Consider the following 18,847-nt stretch of genomic DNA (forward strand, 5'->3'; position numbering starts at 1 on the left):
GAGGCCACCACCCACCTCTCTCCAACCTCCTTTCAGGTAGTTGTAGAGGGCAATGAGGTCTCCCCTCAGCCTCCTCTTCTCCAAGCTAAACATGCCCAGCTCCCTCAGCCTCACCTCATATGACCTGGTCTCCAGACCCCTCACCAGCCTGGTAGCTCTCCTCTGGACGCGCTCCAGCACTTCTATGTCCCTCTTGTACAGCGGGGCCCAGAACTGAACACAGGACTCGAGGTGAGGCCTCACCAGGGCCGAGTACAGAGGCACCATCACTTCCCTGCTCCTGCTGGCCACGCTATTCCTGATGCAAGCCAGAATGCTGTTGGCCTTCTTGGCCACCTGGGCACACTGCTGGCTCATGTTAAGCTGGCCGTCCAGCAGCACCCCCAGGTCCTTTTCTGCTGGGCAGCTTTCCAGCCACTCTTCCCCAAGCCTGTAGCGTTGCTTGAGGTTGTTGTGACCGAAATGCAGGACCCGGCACTTGGCCTTATTAAACCTCATACAATTGGCTTTGGCCCATTGATCCAGCCTGTCCAGGGCCCTCTGTAGAGCCTTCCTACCCTCAAGCAGATCAACACTCCCACCCAGTTTGGTGTCGTCTGCAGATTTACTGAGGGTGCACTCAATCTCCTCGTCCAGATCATTGATAAAGATGTTAAACAATGATGTGTACTACCCTTGTATTTTGTGAATGACAGATTTAAGACGTCACTTGCGTCAGACCGGCGGGCTCTGAGTGACGGCACATCTTTCCCTTTGCCTTCAGAACTCCCTTCCCGGCAGGCTGACACCCGCTGGCGGCCACGCACGGCGCCGGCAGCGACATACGTCGCGACCACCGACCCTCCTCCTCCCCCGGGACCGGGACCGGGGCGGGGGCCGGTCGGCCGTCACGTCCCGTCGCGGGGCGTGTCCGGCGTCGCGTGTGATGTAGTCGGTGCGCGCCGCGGCCGGGCGGCGGCAACATGGCGGAAGCGGCGCCGCAGCTGCCGTGTTTGGAGGAGCCGGAGCCGGAGCCAGAGCCGCAGCCGCAGCCGGAGCCAGAGCCGCAGTCGGAGCCGGCGCCGCAGCCGGAGCCGCTGGATTTCCTGCGGGAGCGGCATGTGCGGTTCTTCCAGCGCTGCCTCCAGATCCTGCCCGAGCGCTACTCGTCCCTGGAGACCAGCAGGTAGCGGGGCCGGGGTCCTCCCACCGCTGAGGGGCGGTAGGTGGGCCGGACCGGGGGTCCCCGCCCTTGGGATGGGGGCCGGGGTCGTGGCGCTGCTCGCCCTCGGGCCGTGCGGTGGGAAGGCCGGACGGACCCTGTTGCCTTTCGCCCGGCGCCCGTCTCGGGGAGGCGGCGGCTCTCCCCTCCGCGGCGTTGCGGGGAAATGCCTCCCGGAGGGCTGCCCGGCCTCCCGCGGCTGTGGGCAGGCTGCGGGACCGCACCGGGCGGGCGGCAGTGGCCGAAAGGAGAGCGCTCCCTGCGATCTGCCCGGCAGCAGGCGGCCGGCAAAAAATACGAGTTGGGTGTAAGGGTTTATTCTGTGCTGGCGTAAACTCCCCCATATCCACGAGGGAAGACTTGTTTAGGCTTTTAATCTATTTCTAGTCTTGCGCTTCGCTCTCTTAATCCTCACTGCGAGCCAGGGAGTATTAAAATAAGTGACTTAAACCTTTTGTAGCAGCATGCCGAAGACTCTTGGTGGTGTAACAGGAATAGTTTAAATCTTCATTAGCTAGTATAAAAGTTAAAATACTACTGAAATACATTCCTCACTTTGAATTAGAGGGACGTTTGTCCCCATAATGGCTTCAGAATGCATTTACTTCAGATTCTTAGAGCCTTCATGTAAGGTAGTCAGTTGCATCTGGGGCACAAGGGGATCAATAATTTGATCGTCAAGCTGCACTTGAGAAAAACTTGGAGACATGTAGAGGGTTCAATCTTTTACTCAACCAATATAATCATTAGATGCTTTCACTTTGTAATCTCCTGCAGGTCATGCTGTGAGGAATGCTTAATTTGTTTGATCAAGTCTTCCTGCTAAATCAAGTTTCTTTTTCAGTTGAGAGTACAAATGCTTGGCAAAAATGTGTGAGGACTAGTATGGATAGTGCTGACCTCCGTGTGGAATAACACATAACTTTATATTAAAAAGGAAAGTTAAAAAATTTTATTTCAGATGTAAATCATTTATTCATTAAGAATTAGCAAATATTTCAGTGTACGTCATCAGTTATTTTAAATGACAGCAAGAGGAAGCCTAGGCATGCCGTACTTTTAACTCTTTCTAGGCATTAAAGTTACAATAACGTGTGTGGATGCATTAGAATCATAACACAAAGGGCTAAGCTCGGCCACACGGACATGGAGGAAGGCTAAAGAAATGGGGTTTGTTCAGCCTCGACAGGGGGAGATCAGATCAGTCTTCCAATACCGAGAAGCAAGTTACAAAGAAAGATGGAGGTGCACCCTTCACAAGGGAGCAGGGTGACGGGGCAGGAGGCTATGGGAATGAGTTGCTTCAGGGAAAGTTGTCTGGATGTAGAAAAAATGTTCTTCACCATTGGAGCAGTTAACTACAAATAGGTTGCCCAATGAAGCACTGGAGTCACCCTTGAAGACTTGGCTTGTCGAGGTCCTGGGTCATCTCGCTTAAGGCCTTGCATTCTGCAGAAGGTGGGACCAGTGATCTCCAGAGACCCTTAGCGACCTAAACATTTTTGTTCTGTGATTTACATTGCCAAGCTGTCGCAGGTTGCCACTGAGCTGAAACAGACACTCTAGTTTACATGGGGTCTTCCCCAATTTTACTGAGTAATGCTAATAATAACGCTAATTGTTTTGAGAACTCTTGAGAAATTAATGAGCTGTCTGAACTTAAATTTAATGTGTGGTCGTCGTAGCCACAACACATTAAACAGCTGGTGCGGTGTGTTGTACATAATGGCTGTGCAACACTGAAAATACAGTTTTCTGAAAATTGGAACTGCCAGTTTGGAACTATTTCTGGATGCCTTAGTTTTTGGCTGATGAGCAAAGTCTAAACCTTCAATTAGAATAAAAATTGTGGTCATCTATTCATGCATTTTTTGAAGTCATGCTTTTTTTACTGAGACAGAGGTTTTTTCATTTCTCTTACACTGTTTTTTTTAGATCAGTGTTCTGCAGATGTACTTACATGTCTGTTAACAAATTCTAAATGGGATTGAACCGTAAATGTTTCTTCCCTAGTTTGACCTTTAGGGTACTAAGTTTGTGTCTTAGACAATTTTCAAGGTCACTGAGTTCAGCAAGCCTCCTGAGCTGGTACTTCTGCAGAAAGAAGTGCTGTTACCCTTTTATTCTTAACCGTTCTTGTTCCTACATTTGTGGTGTTCCATGGCTAATTACATATGGAAACTCAACTAAATGAAGAACAGGCTTGTAAAAAAAAAAAAAAATAAATCATCAGTGAGTTAGTTTTGGTTCACGGCACTGCAGCAGAAACAACTGCATTTTCCACACAGCACTGGTGCTTTTTAACCGAAGCTGCGGTTTGTCAAACACTAAAGGAGTAGGTACAATGATAAATCTGTTTTCACATTATTTGCTCAACTTACTGGCTCAGAGCCTTCGTAGTTATTTTTGTCTTTAGTTACTGTATGCAGCATCAGCAAAGGTAGTTTTTAAGCAATCTGGTTGATAGTGTTTCATACGTGGTCAGTCAGTACTGTGAGGTTTTGCAGGAGAATGTAACTCTCCTCATCTCTGAAGTCTTTCAGATTGTGGTACTTCATGGTGCTCTTTAGGCAGTTAATGGTGCTCTTCATGGGGCTCTATTCAGGTGCATGCTCATTCAGTTTTTCGAATCAGTCACTTTAGAAATGTTTTCTGAATTCTGCTGAGAAACTGGAGTCTTTGTCCATGTCTGAAGATGAAGAGTTATGAATCTGTCATCAGAAATGTGTTTACTTGCTTGTCTTGGCGGCGGGGGGAACTAAGACAAATGATACGTGTTTTGTAAGCTTTCAGTAGGTCAGTTAACAGATAAATTTCAGCCGTAAACTTTCATGTTTTACTTCCTAAATTAATACACATGCAGTAAGGTAGTAGAAGGCATCAAGAAGAGATGCAGGGAAAGTGATGCCAAACTTGGGGGCTTGTCTTTCAAAGGGCTACCCTGTGTGGAAATTGCTGTACGTGAAGTTTTTATGCTATGTGTCAGCTGAGGTGCTGCTAAGAGTTGTCTTTGTTAGTCTCAGAACATGTATCTGTTAATTTTCTGTGAGGCAGAATGGCATACGGAATAACAATTCAGTATTTAGATGGCTGTATCAGGACCTGTCTATGTCCCATGGTGCCACATGTTCTTGCACATCATATGTGAATTCCAATACACTGCACAGGCTGTTCCTTAATCATGCTGGTGCTAATAACGCAGACAATCTGCGCTAAATAAGTAAATTGAAACTTAACTATATGTAAGAACACTTTTTACGTTCATTTATCTGATATATGTATTTTTAAGTATAGTCCGTCATGTATGTACAGCCTTGTGGTTTTGGGCCTAGTTTGCAACAGTTTCTAGTGCTGGAGTTCATATGTTGTTTCTGCCTCATTGGAAGTAGCTTAGCTGTGTAACATAGTGTCAAAAGGTCTTGAAGTAGTTACAGTAAAAGATTGTCAAACTTTGTGAAAATCAGAAAATATATGCACGGTTTCAAAGAAATAGTTTAGTGTAACAGAACAGTAAATTCCTTGGTCTTTTTATAAAAGTAGTGGTTTTGCTTGAAATAGTGTGCTATTATCCAGAGTCAGATTTTGGGTTACACAGATTTGATCAGTGGCAAAAGTTGATGTAAGCCTTGAAGTGTTGATTTTACACTTTGAAAGACAATTTTTTTAGTCATCAGATGGCTTAAAAGATACTCTTGTTCCACACAGAAATACCTTTGTGTGCAACAAACTTTTTTTGTCTCTATCTACTCAAAAACTTTATTTGTAATAATAATAGTAGAGAGACATATTAAAATCCAATGATTAGAGCAAGTTTAAACTTTATTTTGGCCGTGAATACTTGCTGTAATGGAGCTGTACACTATTCCATGCTTGATTTTTTTTTTATTATTATTTTTTTTTTGTGAGGACTTTAGAGTTGCATGGAGGGATTATTTTTGAAGGAGTGTTCATGTTCAATATTCAAGCAGATCATAGATTAAACCCTCTTTTTTGTAAGAGTGGTATGAAAGGAAATACAAAAGCTGAGGGTCCAAGTAAAATCAAGTAACTTCATCCTAAGTCACCATTATTCAACTGAGCTGTGACCACTGCTTGTGCTACATAATCTTAAACGATAACAGTTTTGAAGCAGAAGTTGTTGACTTAAATTCGGCTTGTGAATGGCTACACGATGATTGTAGCAGCCGGTCAGCCCACTGGTAGGAATGTCACCCTTTGAGGCCGTGCCATTTTATTGACATCAGTGTCTGCTGCATCATTTGGCTACTGTGTTTTAATTAGAAGATTTCTTCTGGAGGCATGTTTTGGGCTGACTCACATCACCATTTTTCTTTGCTCTTACTGTTTGTGGTTCTGATGCAGAACCACAGGCAGACATTAAGTGGCTGTAGAGGCTTCTGTCCACATCTGTCTCCTCATCTTCAGAGGTGCCTACTACTGATGACCAAGGTGGTTCAGCAGCTTGTGAGGTAACTGCAAATTATAACTTAGTCTCCTAAGGAAAGCTGGCATTAACTTTTGGTTTTCCTTAGTATGCTGAACTAGCTTCTGCCTGTGTAGCAGCTCTTTCACAATCCATCATTGTATCTCGTGAAAGGAGAGCAGGAATTTCTAGAAGGACAGGCAGATGCAAGTGTGGGTGGCAAAATATACATCCAGCTAATTTTAATCAGTGTCAGAACATCCAAGGTACCATTACGTATACATTTTCTCTTATAGAAAGCTATCTCAAGTTCCTAGCCCAGTGCTGTTGCTTTGGTGCTTTGTCAGAGCAAGTAATGCAACTGAGGAGCCATGCTGTAAGCTAGGTGACTGCAATGATTTGAGGCAAAACCAAAAAACCTCAAAAAAGGTTTTGGTTAATGGGTATGGTAGCAGGTGTTTATGGAAGGAAACAAACTGTGGGCAAGAAAGACATTTGACATGCTAGATACTGCACTCCTCTATTTTATACTTAGATTTGACGTGCTTAATTTTAAATGTTTAATTAAGTTAGTCATCAAACCTCCTTTATACCAAAGGACAAGAAATGAAGACCTCTAGATGGTAATTCTTCCTGTACGCCTCTTTATACATTGATTGGTTACAAAGGAGGCCTTGCTGTTTGACTCCTAACTTCTAAGCGTCTGAAATCGGGTTTGGGACACAATGACAGACAGCTTACTGCAGTTCTGGGTTACCTTGCACTTACTGCGTATTTAGGGGATCGTTCATGTAAGAATTTATCACAGAGAACTAGTGTTCCATATGTTAATAACCTAGTTTACTTTCTAGTGTGTTTTTTCAGGTAATCAGGCCCTTAGGTTAATGTCTGAATTGGCGTATCATTACTATATAAAAGGAGGGGTGGCTTATTTGAAAAGCCTTGTTGAGACAGAGAAATGTTTACAGCACAAAGAATATAATTTTGTCTCGTAGATAAATTTCATGTTTTCTGAGCTAAGCTCTATGTGTTGCACCACTGTCAAAGGCTGAGAATTCATGGATATTTCTGTTTCTGCAACCGTTTGTTAATTTTCCCATGATATTTTTGGTGGGAAGTGTAAGTCTTATCTTTTTCTTTTAGGTTGACAATTGCATTTTTCGCGCTCTCTGGTCTGGATATGTTGGATTCCTTAGATGTGGTGAACAAAGATGATATAATAGAATGGATTTATTCCCTGCAGGTCCTTCCCACAGAAGACAGTGAGTGATTTTTTTTTAGTTTTTTTTATTGGTATTAACATCTTTACTTTTGCCTTTTTTTCACCTGGGGAATAGTGGATGGCTCTTGGTTTTTGTAAAATACAAGGTTGACCTTCCTGAAGTGCTGTCCTGATAATTTCAGATGGCAATATCCAGCAAATCCTAGAAATAGTCCCTCTAAAGAAATAAAGGTAGAAAATGTGATTAGTTTGGCTCTTTTATGTATACAAGGTGAAGCTGTGAAACTAATTTGAAGATAAGACAGTATAGAATAGTAATGAAGTTGCATCTTTAAGCATCTTGGAGGAATGTTTCACCTAGTCCTAAAAGAAATTCATATGTTATATGTATTACAAGTCTAAGTGATTATTATTGACTTCCATTAATTGTAGCTATGCCAGGAGCTCTGAGCACAGGTGTGGTTATTTGGTATAGCTTTTGGAAAATGGGAGGTGCAAGGTTAAGAAGCAAAAGGGATAAACACTGTTCCTGCTTTAAAATGAAAAATCTGTTCCTTAGATCTGCGAGTATTAAATTTACCTAAGGTTTTTAGGAGTAATGCTGTTGCTGCATCCCAGCTGTCCTCAGATTGGAAGGTGCATAGCAGATCCAGGCTGGGGAGAGTGCACATGGGAAGCATCCCTTTCCTGCTGACTTGGCAGAAGTCATGGAGGTTCTGTTTCTGTGTGCCAGGTGGTATTGGCAATTTTTTCCGTGTCAGTGCAGGTAAATGGCTAATAGGAGTAGAGGAGGTGGAAGGGAGGGAGGGAGATGTGGGCGAGGAGGCACTGGTGTTGTATGACAGGAGGTGCTGGCATGTTGAGTGCTGGTGTGGGATTAGCCCCAGGCTGGTCTCTAGAGAAGAGATAATTCCAGTGCCCATCTGTAAAATCATGAACATACTTTGTATGTTGGATAGCTGTAGAAAGAAAATGGTACTTCTTTATAATATCTAGTCTAATTATATTAGACTAGATATTATTAGACTATTAGACTGCAAATTAGGTCTCTTTCCTAAAAGCGGTTCTATAAAATAAAACCAGTATTATGAAGTAAGCATATGAAAGTCAAGATTGCTGATGCTTGATTTTTACAGTAGTAAAAAGATCCCTTTTCTTACTCTGGCAATTTACAAACCATCAGGTCCACCCCAGGCATTAGCTCTAATAGATTTGTTTTTTCTTGTGTTGTACTCCTGACTGATTATGGAAGATTAGGGGTTTGGATCACATAATTATTCCCACAGTGTTTTTAATCATGGGAAGGTTCCGGTCCCTTAGCATTAAAATATTTCTAGGGTTTACATGCTTTGTTTTTAGGAATTGCTCACTTCCTGGTTTTTATTCCAGTTTTCATGAGTGTATTCTGAAAGAACAGTGGAGTTTGCAAGAAGAGAGATTAAAAGAGGCATCTTCTGTTTGTCTTTGATAGCATGCAGTAATTCTCAATAAGGCTTTTTTCTACCTAGCCAATGTTTGCAATAGTCTCATTGTCAAGAGTTTCCTAGAGAGGGCAGTATAAATCTCAGCATGCAGGTGTGCAGGCTAACAGTCCAGGGCGCAGCTGAGATGTACTCTGCCTTTTTCTAGCTATCATCCCATCATAAGATTACAGGACAGTAGTTTTGCAGAGAATGCTTTTGACAGTGTATCCTGTGCTTTTAGGTAATAAATCTCTGCTTTTTACTGGAAGAACAAACTTCCCTCCAATCCTGCATTTTTATGTCACATTGTGAGAACTCTGTTGTTCTTAAGCTCTCTTGCTTTTGGCAATAACACTACTCTATCTGGTCACTTAATCCCCAGAACGTCAACATTGTTTATATTCCACTTTTACTTCATCTAATGGACAACAAATGATGTAAAATGTAAATGATACCAATAGCTGATGTAAAATGTAAATGATACCAATAGCAGCAAGTTGGATACTGCATTACTAAATGTTCAGAAAGGAATGTATACCTTCCCGTGATGTCTACTTGTAATAAAATGCATTGATTTTTCTAATTTTTAATCCTGGGTGTGCAGTATTTGTTAACTGGCAGCCTCCCAGCAGTATAGCTCTGACTCCCTCTTTTGGCTTTTTGGAAGAAGTAGCATCTTTACTCTGCTTTTAAAGAAAAATTCTATTGCAACTTCTTTGACATGCATGCTGATAAATCCCTCTTTCCTTGGAAAACTGATTTTCAGATGTTTATAGTATAATGCTGTTTTATTATGTAGTGTCTGGAATGGTGAATTCCAGTAATCTTGCCTTAATTAACTGCATTGTACTCTATAAGTCTTCATTACTTTTGGCTCTGGGGCTGAAAGCCTATTTAAAACTTACATTTTAAATTGGAATATATTGTTACAGAATCTTGGTTCTCTCTTTTTGATCGCATTACTGGCTTTAGGCTTATTCCTAAAATGAGCAAAATGAGAATTCCTGTCATTCTTATCAGAAAAATAAAAACCTATTTAAAACTTACATTTTAAATTGGAATATATTATTACAGAATCTTGGTTCTTTCTTTTTGATTGCATTACTGGTTTTAGGCTTATTCCTAAAATGAGCAAAATGAAAATTCCTGTCATTCTTATCAGAAAAATAAATTTCTCTGCTGATCATGTTTGTCTCTCCAAAGCTTCCATATCCATAGCATTTTAGTTCATTTTTATTTAAACCAGTTTTTTAAGATGGCAAATTCAAATTATTTTGAGACCTACTGCTCCCTTACTGTTGTTTTTCCAATGGACAGGAGACAGAACAGTTGATGCTCTGCAAACTCAGTATCTGTTCATTTTTATCAATAACTGTTCTAGTAAGTATACTGGCTGTGCTAGAATTCATTTTTTCCATAGTGGCCCACATGCTGCTGTGTTTTGTTTTTGTGACTAAAACAGCATTGGTAAGACACCAGTGTTTCAGCTATTGCTGAGCAGTGCCTGCACAGTGTCAAGGCTGTCTCTTTTTCGTCTGCACCCCTTCTGCCCCAGCAGATGCAGCCAAGGGATGCAGCCAGGACACCATACCATCTCACACCATGTTCAGCAGGAAAAGCTTGGAGAAAGTAGGAAAAAGGGGGTGATGGTTGAGGTTGTGGCATTTTTCTTCTTGAGTAACCCTTAGATGTGCTTCTGGGAAGTGGCTAAGCACCTGCCTGGTTGATGGGAAGTAGTGAATGAATCCCTCCTTTGCTTTGCTTGTGCCCACAGCTTTTGCTTCATCTATCAAACTGTTTCTGTTTCAATCTGTGAGTCTTCTCTCCTTCTCTCTGTTTTCTTGCCCTCCCATGGGAGGGGGAAGCGAGTGGGCGCTTACCTGCTGGTTGGCGTCAGCCCACTACAACGGGGTGTTACAGAACCTGATAGAAAATTCAGAATTTGGTGATTTAGAATACTACTTAGAGTCTCACAATAATATACTGTGATAGTTTTAGGTAACATGCTTACATTTATTGATATGTGATATGTCTGGATAATGAAAGCTTCAGTTCAGAGGTTTGTAGCCTTTGAAAGCAAATATATTCTCTGTGAGCCTAATGGAAATGCACTAAAGGAAGCTCAGGATTAAGTCTGTTAGGATAAGACTGTATTCTTCTGTGGGTTTTCTTGCAGGTTACATTACAACACAGTTCAGCACTTCTGAAAGATAGTGAATCCAGAGCTCTGTACTCAAGTAAACTAATTACACAGAGACAGTGGAGTCACACTCCTTGGCCGTATTCATCCACCATCCTCCCTCATAGCGACACTGTCACTTGTTTGACCCAGCTTGGGAGCTGGTTTGGCTTGTTGAAGTGGCAGAAAAGCATGCATTTATTATCTAAATAATGCATCTATTATCTAGTGTTAGCTTTGTGTTGTTGGTGAACTTTGTTGGCTGGGAGTGCTAGTGCCAGCCCAGTAAGGGAAGAAGATTGTACTTTTTGACAGCTGGATGCTTTGCTATACTAAGAAATGGCACCAAAAGGAGGGCTGAGACATATTTCATTTGTGAGTCTGAACCCCCAGGACCCCAGGGCATAGCATTATACTACATCAGGGACCTAAAACGATCTTCTGTCAAAGTCTAAATTTAGATTTGTAATAATGCTTCTTTTTTCTTCACTTGTGTGTGAAGTATTTTTCAGTACTGAAAAAAATGGATAAAATGTCATCGACTGTTTTTGAGGTTATTGTTACATGTGAGCTTTCTGATCATGAGTTTCCTGAGCAGAAATATGGACTTGCCTCCAACATAACTTTCTTTAGTGGCTAAATTTGAAGGATTTATCTGTATGTATAAAGCACTTTCATTTTGGAGAATGCAACTTTGCATTTTATGACATATCATAGTGTTTTGATTTATAAGAATAATTCTTTTTTAGCTCTAGTTCAATAAGAATTGCTTATGCTTACTTTTATCTGCATGTACTGACTGTTTCAGCCTATGTTAAAGCTGTGATTATTTTTTTTTTTATATTAAGATTTTGATGATGTATGTAAGGTTTCTTCTGTACTTGGCAAAATGAGAAAAGCCTTGGAACCAGAGTAATGCTTAAGTAACCTGAATGGGAAGAAGTAGTGGTAAGAGTTATCAATCTCCCCATGCAAGACAAATCATAAAATATAAATAACAAAAATTTTCTGTCTGTAACAAAAGAGCTCTCAGGATAAGCCATCTGTGGTCACCACGTGGAGCTCTGTTACATGTCTTAAGGACTTTTCTAGCTGATGCGCACATAAGTAACGTGGTTTTCTTCACAGGAAAGTCTCAGCTCTTGGTTGAAGTGTGGGGTCTTTTGGTTTGGCAAAAGGGTCAATTTTCTTAAGTTCTGTTGTTGAATGGGAAGAGTTTTTCCAGGCGTGTTTTGTTCAGCTTAGAGTAGTCACGCAGTGATTGATGGAACACTTATTACTTTTTGCTCTGTCTTAAGCTCTTTCAGAAAGTGGTTAAATGTGCGTAACTCTGAAAGCGAACACTAGGTGGTACCATTTCATAGCTGCAGTTATACTTGATGCTTTAGGAGACTGCTGGAGCTGAACTGGTCACTCCAGTAGTTTTTTACAAGGGACATGAACTATGTTTATATCCTTTTAATTAGGGTATGTTTAATTTCTAACTCTATTGCTGCTTCTGACAGGCTGTTTGTGGTTCAGGAAAGTAGGCAAGAGTCTGATTAGCACTACTAAGCTACTACATAAGATAGGTAGTACAAGTACTTTGCAATAAAATAGTAAAACCAACCTCACAGAATGTGAGGTGATGTTCATAAACTGAAAGACAGTGTTTTTTCCCTTATTCCTCTTTGGTTCCCATTTGGTTTTGAACTCGTATGTTCACAGGAAGCTAAAAAAAAAAATTGAGACATGACCCCAATGTGCCATAGTCATCTGGTTAGAAATGAGCTGTTTTCACTTCCTGTTTTATCACTTCCTTTATCAGCTCAGCATTCTATTTTTTAATTCAAGAATTGGAAACTGGAAATTTAGCAATTCACTTGTAACGCTGAAGGTCTAGGAAGCATCTATTGCATGCACATTAATGATGTGGTTTTGTTTGGAGGAGGGGATAAAACTCCCTTTAAAGATTATGCAGTAGTAAGGACATTGAAGAGCTTCAGTTTCTCCTAGGAGCCAGTGCATAAAGTCTAGGATGGTAGATCAGAAGTCACTGACATAAAGACTCAAAATAGATTTTAAATCAATGGTAGCGATAAAGTTAGAAATCCAGTATTTTAAAATTACCAATTCTGGGTTTTAGTTGACAGCAATTTAGTAGTACAAGAAAAGTTTTAAAATATTACATGAAAATTGAACACCTGAAGGGAAAAATAGATCCTGATTTCATTCATGTACTTTACTCTCTTTTTCGTAGTAGCTGTCAAGTCAGAAGCCAAAGTGACCCACTAACAGCACACTGCATGTGGGTTTCATACCTCCATTTCTACCTTGATAATGAATTATAAGCTACAGTCTAAAAGGCCAGTGGTGGGCATCAGTCTTTCTGGGATGAATCCTTCCGTCTAACAACTGGCAGCTGAGTTCTGTTTGACTGTAGAGCTGTCCTAATTGTAGCACTTTCATTTGCAGCAGGCCAGAACAGCTGTGTGCTAGTGGGCTAGCAACTGTTTTCTGCATGAAGAGTGTCTATATTAGTGCTATTTCAAAGTGAATTTTGTAGTTTACTTAAGCATTTAAGACACAGATTGATTTTTTTTTTTTTTTTTTTTTTTTTTACTGAAGATGGGCCAAGTGAATGATGATTTTTTTTCTACAATGTTAGCTGGGAAACCTGGTATTTAAGAAGTAGGAATTCTGTTTTTCCTCTTACTGATTCATCCACATTTCCTTATTTTTCAAATTGTGGTGCTTTTTGGGCAGTGTCCTTCAGGACCTTAGATTAGTCCTTAAGACTTACATTTATTGTGCATTCCAGAACCTGTTACAACATGAAATACAAGTATTTGACTCCAGGAGTTAACAGACAAATGTCCTCTGCTGAGAAGATGTAGATTATAACAAAATATACCAGTTATGCATTTTTATGTCTACAAATACAGTGACTCTTTCTATTTTCTTTTAGTGGGTAAAACTGTAGCAGATACCAGTTTTTGATGCAGGCTGAAATTACTTCCATTACACCTGTAGAATCATTCAAAAGTACTCTTAATTGAAAGGTAGAAGAAGTGGAGAATAGAGGTGGGGTTGTTTTTTTCTGTTAAATAGTAGTTCACTCCATGTAAATTACATCCAAAGTCTTGTCTGATACAGCAACTTGCATACTTTAACCACATTGAAGTACTTAGACTGATAACAGCTTCTAGTTTAAGTGTTGCATACATGCAGAGTGTATTTAAAGCTAGAAGCTAATGTGATGAGAAATGATAGCAGAACTGGTAGACCACATTGCATAGTGATCTTTTTTAGGACTTTCAGCTTTATAGCTATTCTTGTTTGGTTAGTCTGGCGCAATTTTCCCTAATCTCCATGAGGATTTTCAGATTAAAGGCTGAAGAGCTAAAAAAAAAAAAAAAGCAGGTGAGAGATTTTTAAGAACACCCAAATGCAGTTGAACTAAGGCACTCATTAGGCTTTTACTTTCAGAGGCTGAGGAGTGAAGTAATTGAGTTCTTGCTGTGCAGAAGCAGATCTGAGTCCTGCAAACCTGTACTTAGCTCAGCTCTAGACAGTGTACAGTGCACGCTTCTGTGTACTGCATGCTCAGGTACTCTGACACATTTAAAACAAATTATACTGAATCACTAATAGAACTGTTTGATAACTACAGTGTTCTTCTACCTGTGTTTTGGGTGAGAGAAGAATGACTCCAATTAAAAATTTGCCTTTCACATCATTTTAACTATTTCACTCTGACAGTACTGAGTTAGATCGGTGCTAGCTTAAAACTGCGAACAGTTTGTTTGTCCTGTTGCATGTTGTACATGTTGCAAAGGACCTTAAAACAATTCTGCTTGGGAACAGACGGTATTACCAGGCAGGAATCCAGAGAGGTAAAAAAACCAAATCTGTTAACTCTGGGCACTTTCCCAGAGGAGTGATTTTTTTTTTTTTTTTTTTTTTTTTCCTTGTGAGCATGGAAGACAATTCTGTACTGATATGAACACTATATTTCCACCAAATCAAAAAAATCTGTTGCTTTTTCATTATAGCAGAACTGAATTTGCTTGTGGTTTTCTTTGGTTTGTGGGTTGTTGGTTTTGTTTGTTTTTTATTAATCAGACTGAGGTTGGGAACATATTGAAAGGACATGCAAAATTTAGCAACCCTGTGAATAGTGTTGAACTAACAGGTCTTGATCTGACCTAGAAAATTATGGTTTATAATGAGTGTTTCAGGAAAGCAAGTTAGTTGAGTCTTTCTTTTTTTATCTTTCCAGGTTCAAACTTGAATCGCTGTGGCTTCAGAGGGTCTTCATATTTAGGGATGCCATTCAATCCCTCCAAGGTCAGTTAAGTGTGTGTGTGACAAGTATTTTCAGATAGGCAATAAATGATCTTGTGTCTTTTGCATAACATTAACTGATAATAACAGAATATCTGGGAAGCAGGAATTTTTGCACTGTTATTACACTGAAATGTTTGCAGAACTGTTAAGAAACATGCGTAAGAAACATACTAAAATGGTACTGCTTGAGTTTCCAGGGCAGTGAAGAAACTGGAATACAAATTGTGGCTTCTCTCAGTGCACTCTGCTCCCTCTCTGATCTGTTACTGAAGTAGGGAAACTTCTCTAACTCAAGAACTATCACCTGGTAGAGAAGGGCAGAATTGCTCTGTATAAAGTGGTGCAGCACATGCTCTTCCGTATTCTTCTTCCTGTGATGAAACATGCATTTTTGATTGCAGCTGGTATCCATTCAAACATAGGCAAATCTCTGCCCATCCGAGTTCATCATGATGATAAGAGAGGATGCTTTGAAGCCTGTGGAACTGAGGTTCAAAAGAGTTAAATCTACATACAAAAAGAATACAAGAATCCCTTAATACAAGAGAGAAGGGAGGTTAGAAGAGGCTACTAAAGATAGAATCATAGAATGCTTAGAGTTGGAAGGGACCATAAAGATCGTCTAGTTCCAACAGCTCTGCCCTGGGCAGGGACACCTCCCACTAGACCAGGTTGCTCAAAGCCCCATCCAGCCTGGCCTTGAAGACTTCCAGGGAAGGGCATCCAGAACTATAGAATCATAGAATGGATGGTACAGAAGGTCTGATATGGTTGAAAGAGGGAAATAGAGGCCAGCGTGCAAGAAGGACTGTGAAAGAGGTACAGTAGTTCTATCCTGTGTTTGAGAGCAAAGAGTCAAATCTCACTAAAGAGTGGATGAAAAATCTGGGAAAAGCACTAAATTATCACCAAGTGTTTTATTTTTGTGGTGGACAGATAGCAAGATTTTAAATATAAATGAATTAATCTTGGGATCTGAAATTGAAAGCAAGGATGGACATCTGATACACTATTAACTGTAGTTGAGTGTAAAAATGGTTGAACTAATGAATATGAAGGTAGTACAGCAGCCTATTTGGGCTTTATTTGTATTTACTTTTAAAAGCATGACTTTATGCCAATTAAAAATCAGCTGCATTGACTACGGTATCTTTAATGAATTTAGGACAGGCTTCTCCACAATGCCTGAGTTACTTTGTCCTTCATAGCAGAGGCAGTCTAGTAACGCTTCTTCTCAACCATGCGAACTTTAGAGGTGTTAGTAATTATCTTGTGAAACCTTTGAGACTTGCTGTACTCTTTTGCATTTGTAAAAGCCATTCCAGCCCTGCTTTGTCATAGCAAATTACCAGAGGGCCAGTTTCTAAAAATTTTATGGATTCTCAGTGTTATGCAAAAAACTATTGTTTTCTTGGGTGGTGTTGTTTTGTTTGGGGTTTCTTTTTTGTCTGAAATGTCCAATTATTCTGATTGTTGCCCCCTCAAAGACATCCTGTTACTTGGGCTCATGTGTTTCGCTGCATTAGCGTGTGAAGTATACGTTGGTGTGTGTAGGTACAACATAAAATTTTATAAGTACTGTCACAATGAGCTTGGAATAATTACATGGAATTTAGAAGATAAAGTGAATAAAAGTGCACTTCAAATTTGAACAATTATGATTAGTGTACAGAATATATTATTCTTCTATTCTTGTTCTTCTGGTGAATATCTTTTTTTTTTTTTTTAAACCACATGTGGTGAACAAACATCTGTTAGGCTCTCAAAAGGTTCCAGAATTCTAGAGTAATTACACGTACGAAACATCATGTTGGCCTTCAAGTATGCCTTGTAGTAATTCCTGTATGATCTCATATTTGATACTGATCCTTCTGGTTTAATTTAATTTTATTGAAATATTGGCTGTATTTGTTGGGACTTTTTGGCCCTAAACCAAATGTTCTCCAGGCATTGGACCCTCTGTCACTTCCACTGGCTTTTTTAGTAATTGCATATTAAGGTATCCAGCAGTACACCAACTTATCATATAAAAAATTTAGTTACTTGGCACATGATAATCCTGTGATAAGAGAAAACTGTTAGTAGTTAAGGTAGTTGTGTGACCTACAAACAGCTGTTCTTGAATGCTGAGACCATCTGCCTGATTCTCTGTGTGATGATGTTTGAAAATCATGTATCTTAACAGTCTTTTCTGTGTTACTTGTACCTACATGTATGTTTGTTCAAGGACAGAAGCACATGGCAGTACTAATTTAGCTGTGAACTTCACGATTGTGTGTACAGGCAGCATACACTATTGTTTGCTTTATATGCATCATACAAGTATAGTTTGTGCTCTTTATTAAAACTACCAGCTTGCAAAATTTTGTACAGCTCTGGTGTTGCTGAAACTCTCTATTTGGAAAAGGAGTGTGCTACTGGTACGTGTTGAAATGTTTGCACAGAAAAGGAAGTACACATAGAATTTTTATGTTGTCCAGGTACTGTAGTGATTGATACAATTTGTTTGGGCAGGATGGTATTATTTAGTTTCAGGACCATACAGTATATGTGCTTACAATACTTCGTCTGCAGCCTGTTTTTACTGCAGTGAGTCATAGTGGAACAGAAATGCCTTTATTCTTAAAAAGTAAGGGCCCAGTCATTTAACCATGTTTGTAGGCTACCAAAGCTGTACAGGCAATATGGAATTAGCATGCGTATAGAAAAGTACAATTAAAAAAATAAATCTTGTGAAGAAGGAATTTTCAGTTACTTCATGTAGACACTGTGTGGAAGATTGTCACTTGAAGGAGAATGTTGTTTGAGAACTATAGATACCTTAGAAAATATCCTGAATACCTGAACACGGTTTTAGTAGTTGGAACATTTGGATAGAGTTTTTGTAAATACGATTTTAAAAAGCAAGTCTGAATATCCTTACAATAAACTTTCCTTGCTTGGTGAATGTAGTCGTCCTCTGGAGAAAATATATTCAAAAGTAAAGGTGAACTGTTTCACTGTATCTATTACTGATCTGTTATTCCTGATGTCAGTATTGATATGGAGTTGAACTACCTATAAAAGCGTGTAAACAGAGCAGTGGTGCACAGTGAACACTGATTTGCAGGCTCTGGCATTTTCAGTGTATTGTATGAACTGAGCAGAAGCATCTTCTGTACCAGGTTATTCCAAGTAGGGAGAAATTAAGTGTTCTTCTAATTCCAGTTTAACTCCAATGACTTAAGTGTTTGTAAACTTAGTTTTCTTTGTAGTTGCTGGTGGGAACTGCTGGGACACTTTGTAAGGAGTTGGTCCTAATATTGGAGAAGCTTTCCACTTATTTTTCATTGGCGTGTGTGTGTCTTGTATTTTGTTTGACAAAACATGTGAGAAGCTTTAGCTTCAGAGCTGGGACATTGAGAATCCTTTTAGGGTAAGAACTAGTTCAAATTTGGCTTTTTAGAATAGAGAGACTTGCTTTGCTTATAAGTAAATTAATGAATTACATTAAACTGAATAGTTCTCTGTGCAGGGCAAATTTGTGGCACCCTATATGTCTGGATTTTTGGAGCAGAAATTTACATTTGAAATAAGTTGATGCATCACAAGGGTCAAGCTGGTTATAATAATTTTTTTAAGGGGAAGGTATTCTGAAAGGAAGATTTTTGGTTCTGTTAGATTTAAAATGTTTAAAATTGATATCATAGGCCAGGTTGCTCCTTCTGAGATTAGAGCCATTCAAGTTAGAAAAACATGTTTCATGACTGCAGTAACCTGTTTTTTCTAACAGGTTTTTCTAACCTGTTTAAGGGCACAGCTGTCCTCCATCTGTGGGGTGCCCCATGGGGAAATCTGGGACTGGGGCACCTCTCCCACAAGGAAGGGCTGAGAGAGCTGGGACTGTTCAGCCTGGAGAAGAGAAGGCTCAGGGGCAATCTCATCAATGTATATAAATACCTGCAGGGAGGGTGCACAGAGGACAGAGGCAGGCTCTTTTCAGTGGTGCCCAGTGACAGGCAATGGACACAGACGGAAAACACAGGAGGTT

General features: G+C 40.1%; 1 protein-coding gene across 1 annotated transcript in view; it reads left to right on the forward strand.

Moving 5' to 3' along the window:
• Positions 1-901: 901 nt before the first annotated feature.
• Positions 902-18,847, forward strand: part of PGGT1B (protein geranylgeranyltransferase type I subunit beta) — a 46,147-nt gene continuing 28,201 nt past the window's right edge. Inside the window, exons 1-3 of the mRNA XM_054185925.1 lie at positions 902-1,165; positions 6,768-6,886; positions 14,750-14,817. Coding sequence (XP_054041900.1) covers positions 963-1,165; positions 6,768-6,886; positions 14,750-14,817 — 390 coding nt within the window. The 5' untranslated portion in view covers positions 902-962. The remainder of the gene's footprint in view (positions 1,166-6,767; positions 6,887-14,749; positions 14,818-18,847) is intronic.

The sequence above is a fragment of the Rissa tridactyla genome, chromosome Z, assembly GCF_028500815.1.
Source record: "Rissa tridactyla isolate bRisTri1 chromosome Z, bRisTri1.patW.cur.20221130, whole genome shotgun sequence".
Lineage (NCBI taxonomy): Eukaryota > Metazoa > Chordata > Aves > Charadriiformes > Laridae > Rissa > Rissa tridactyla.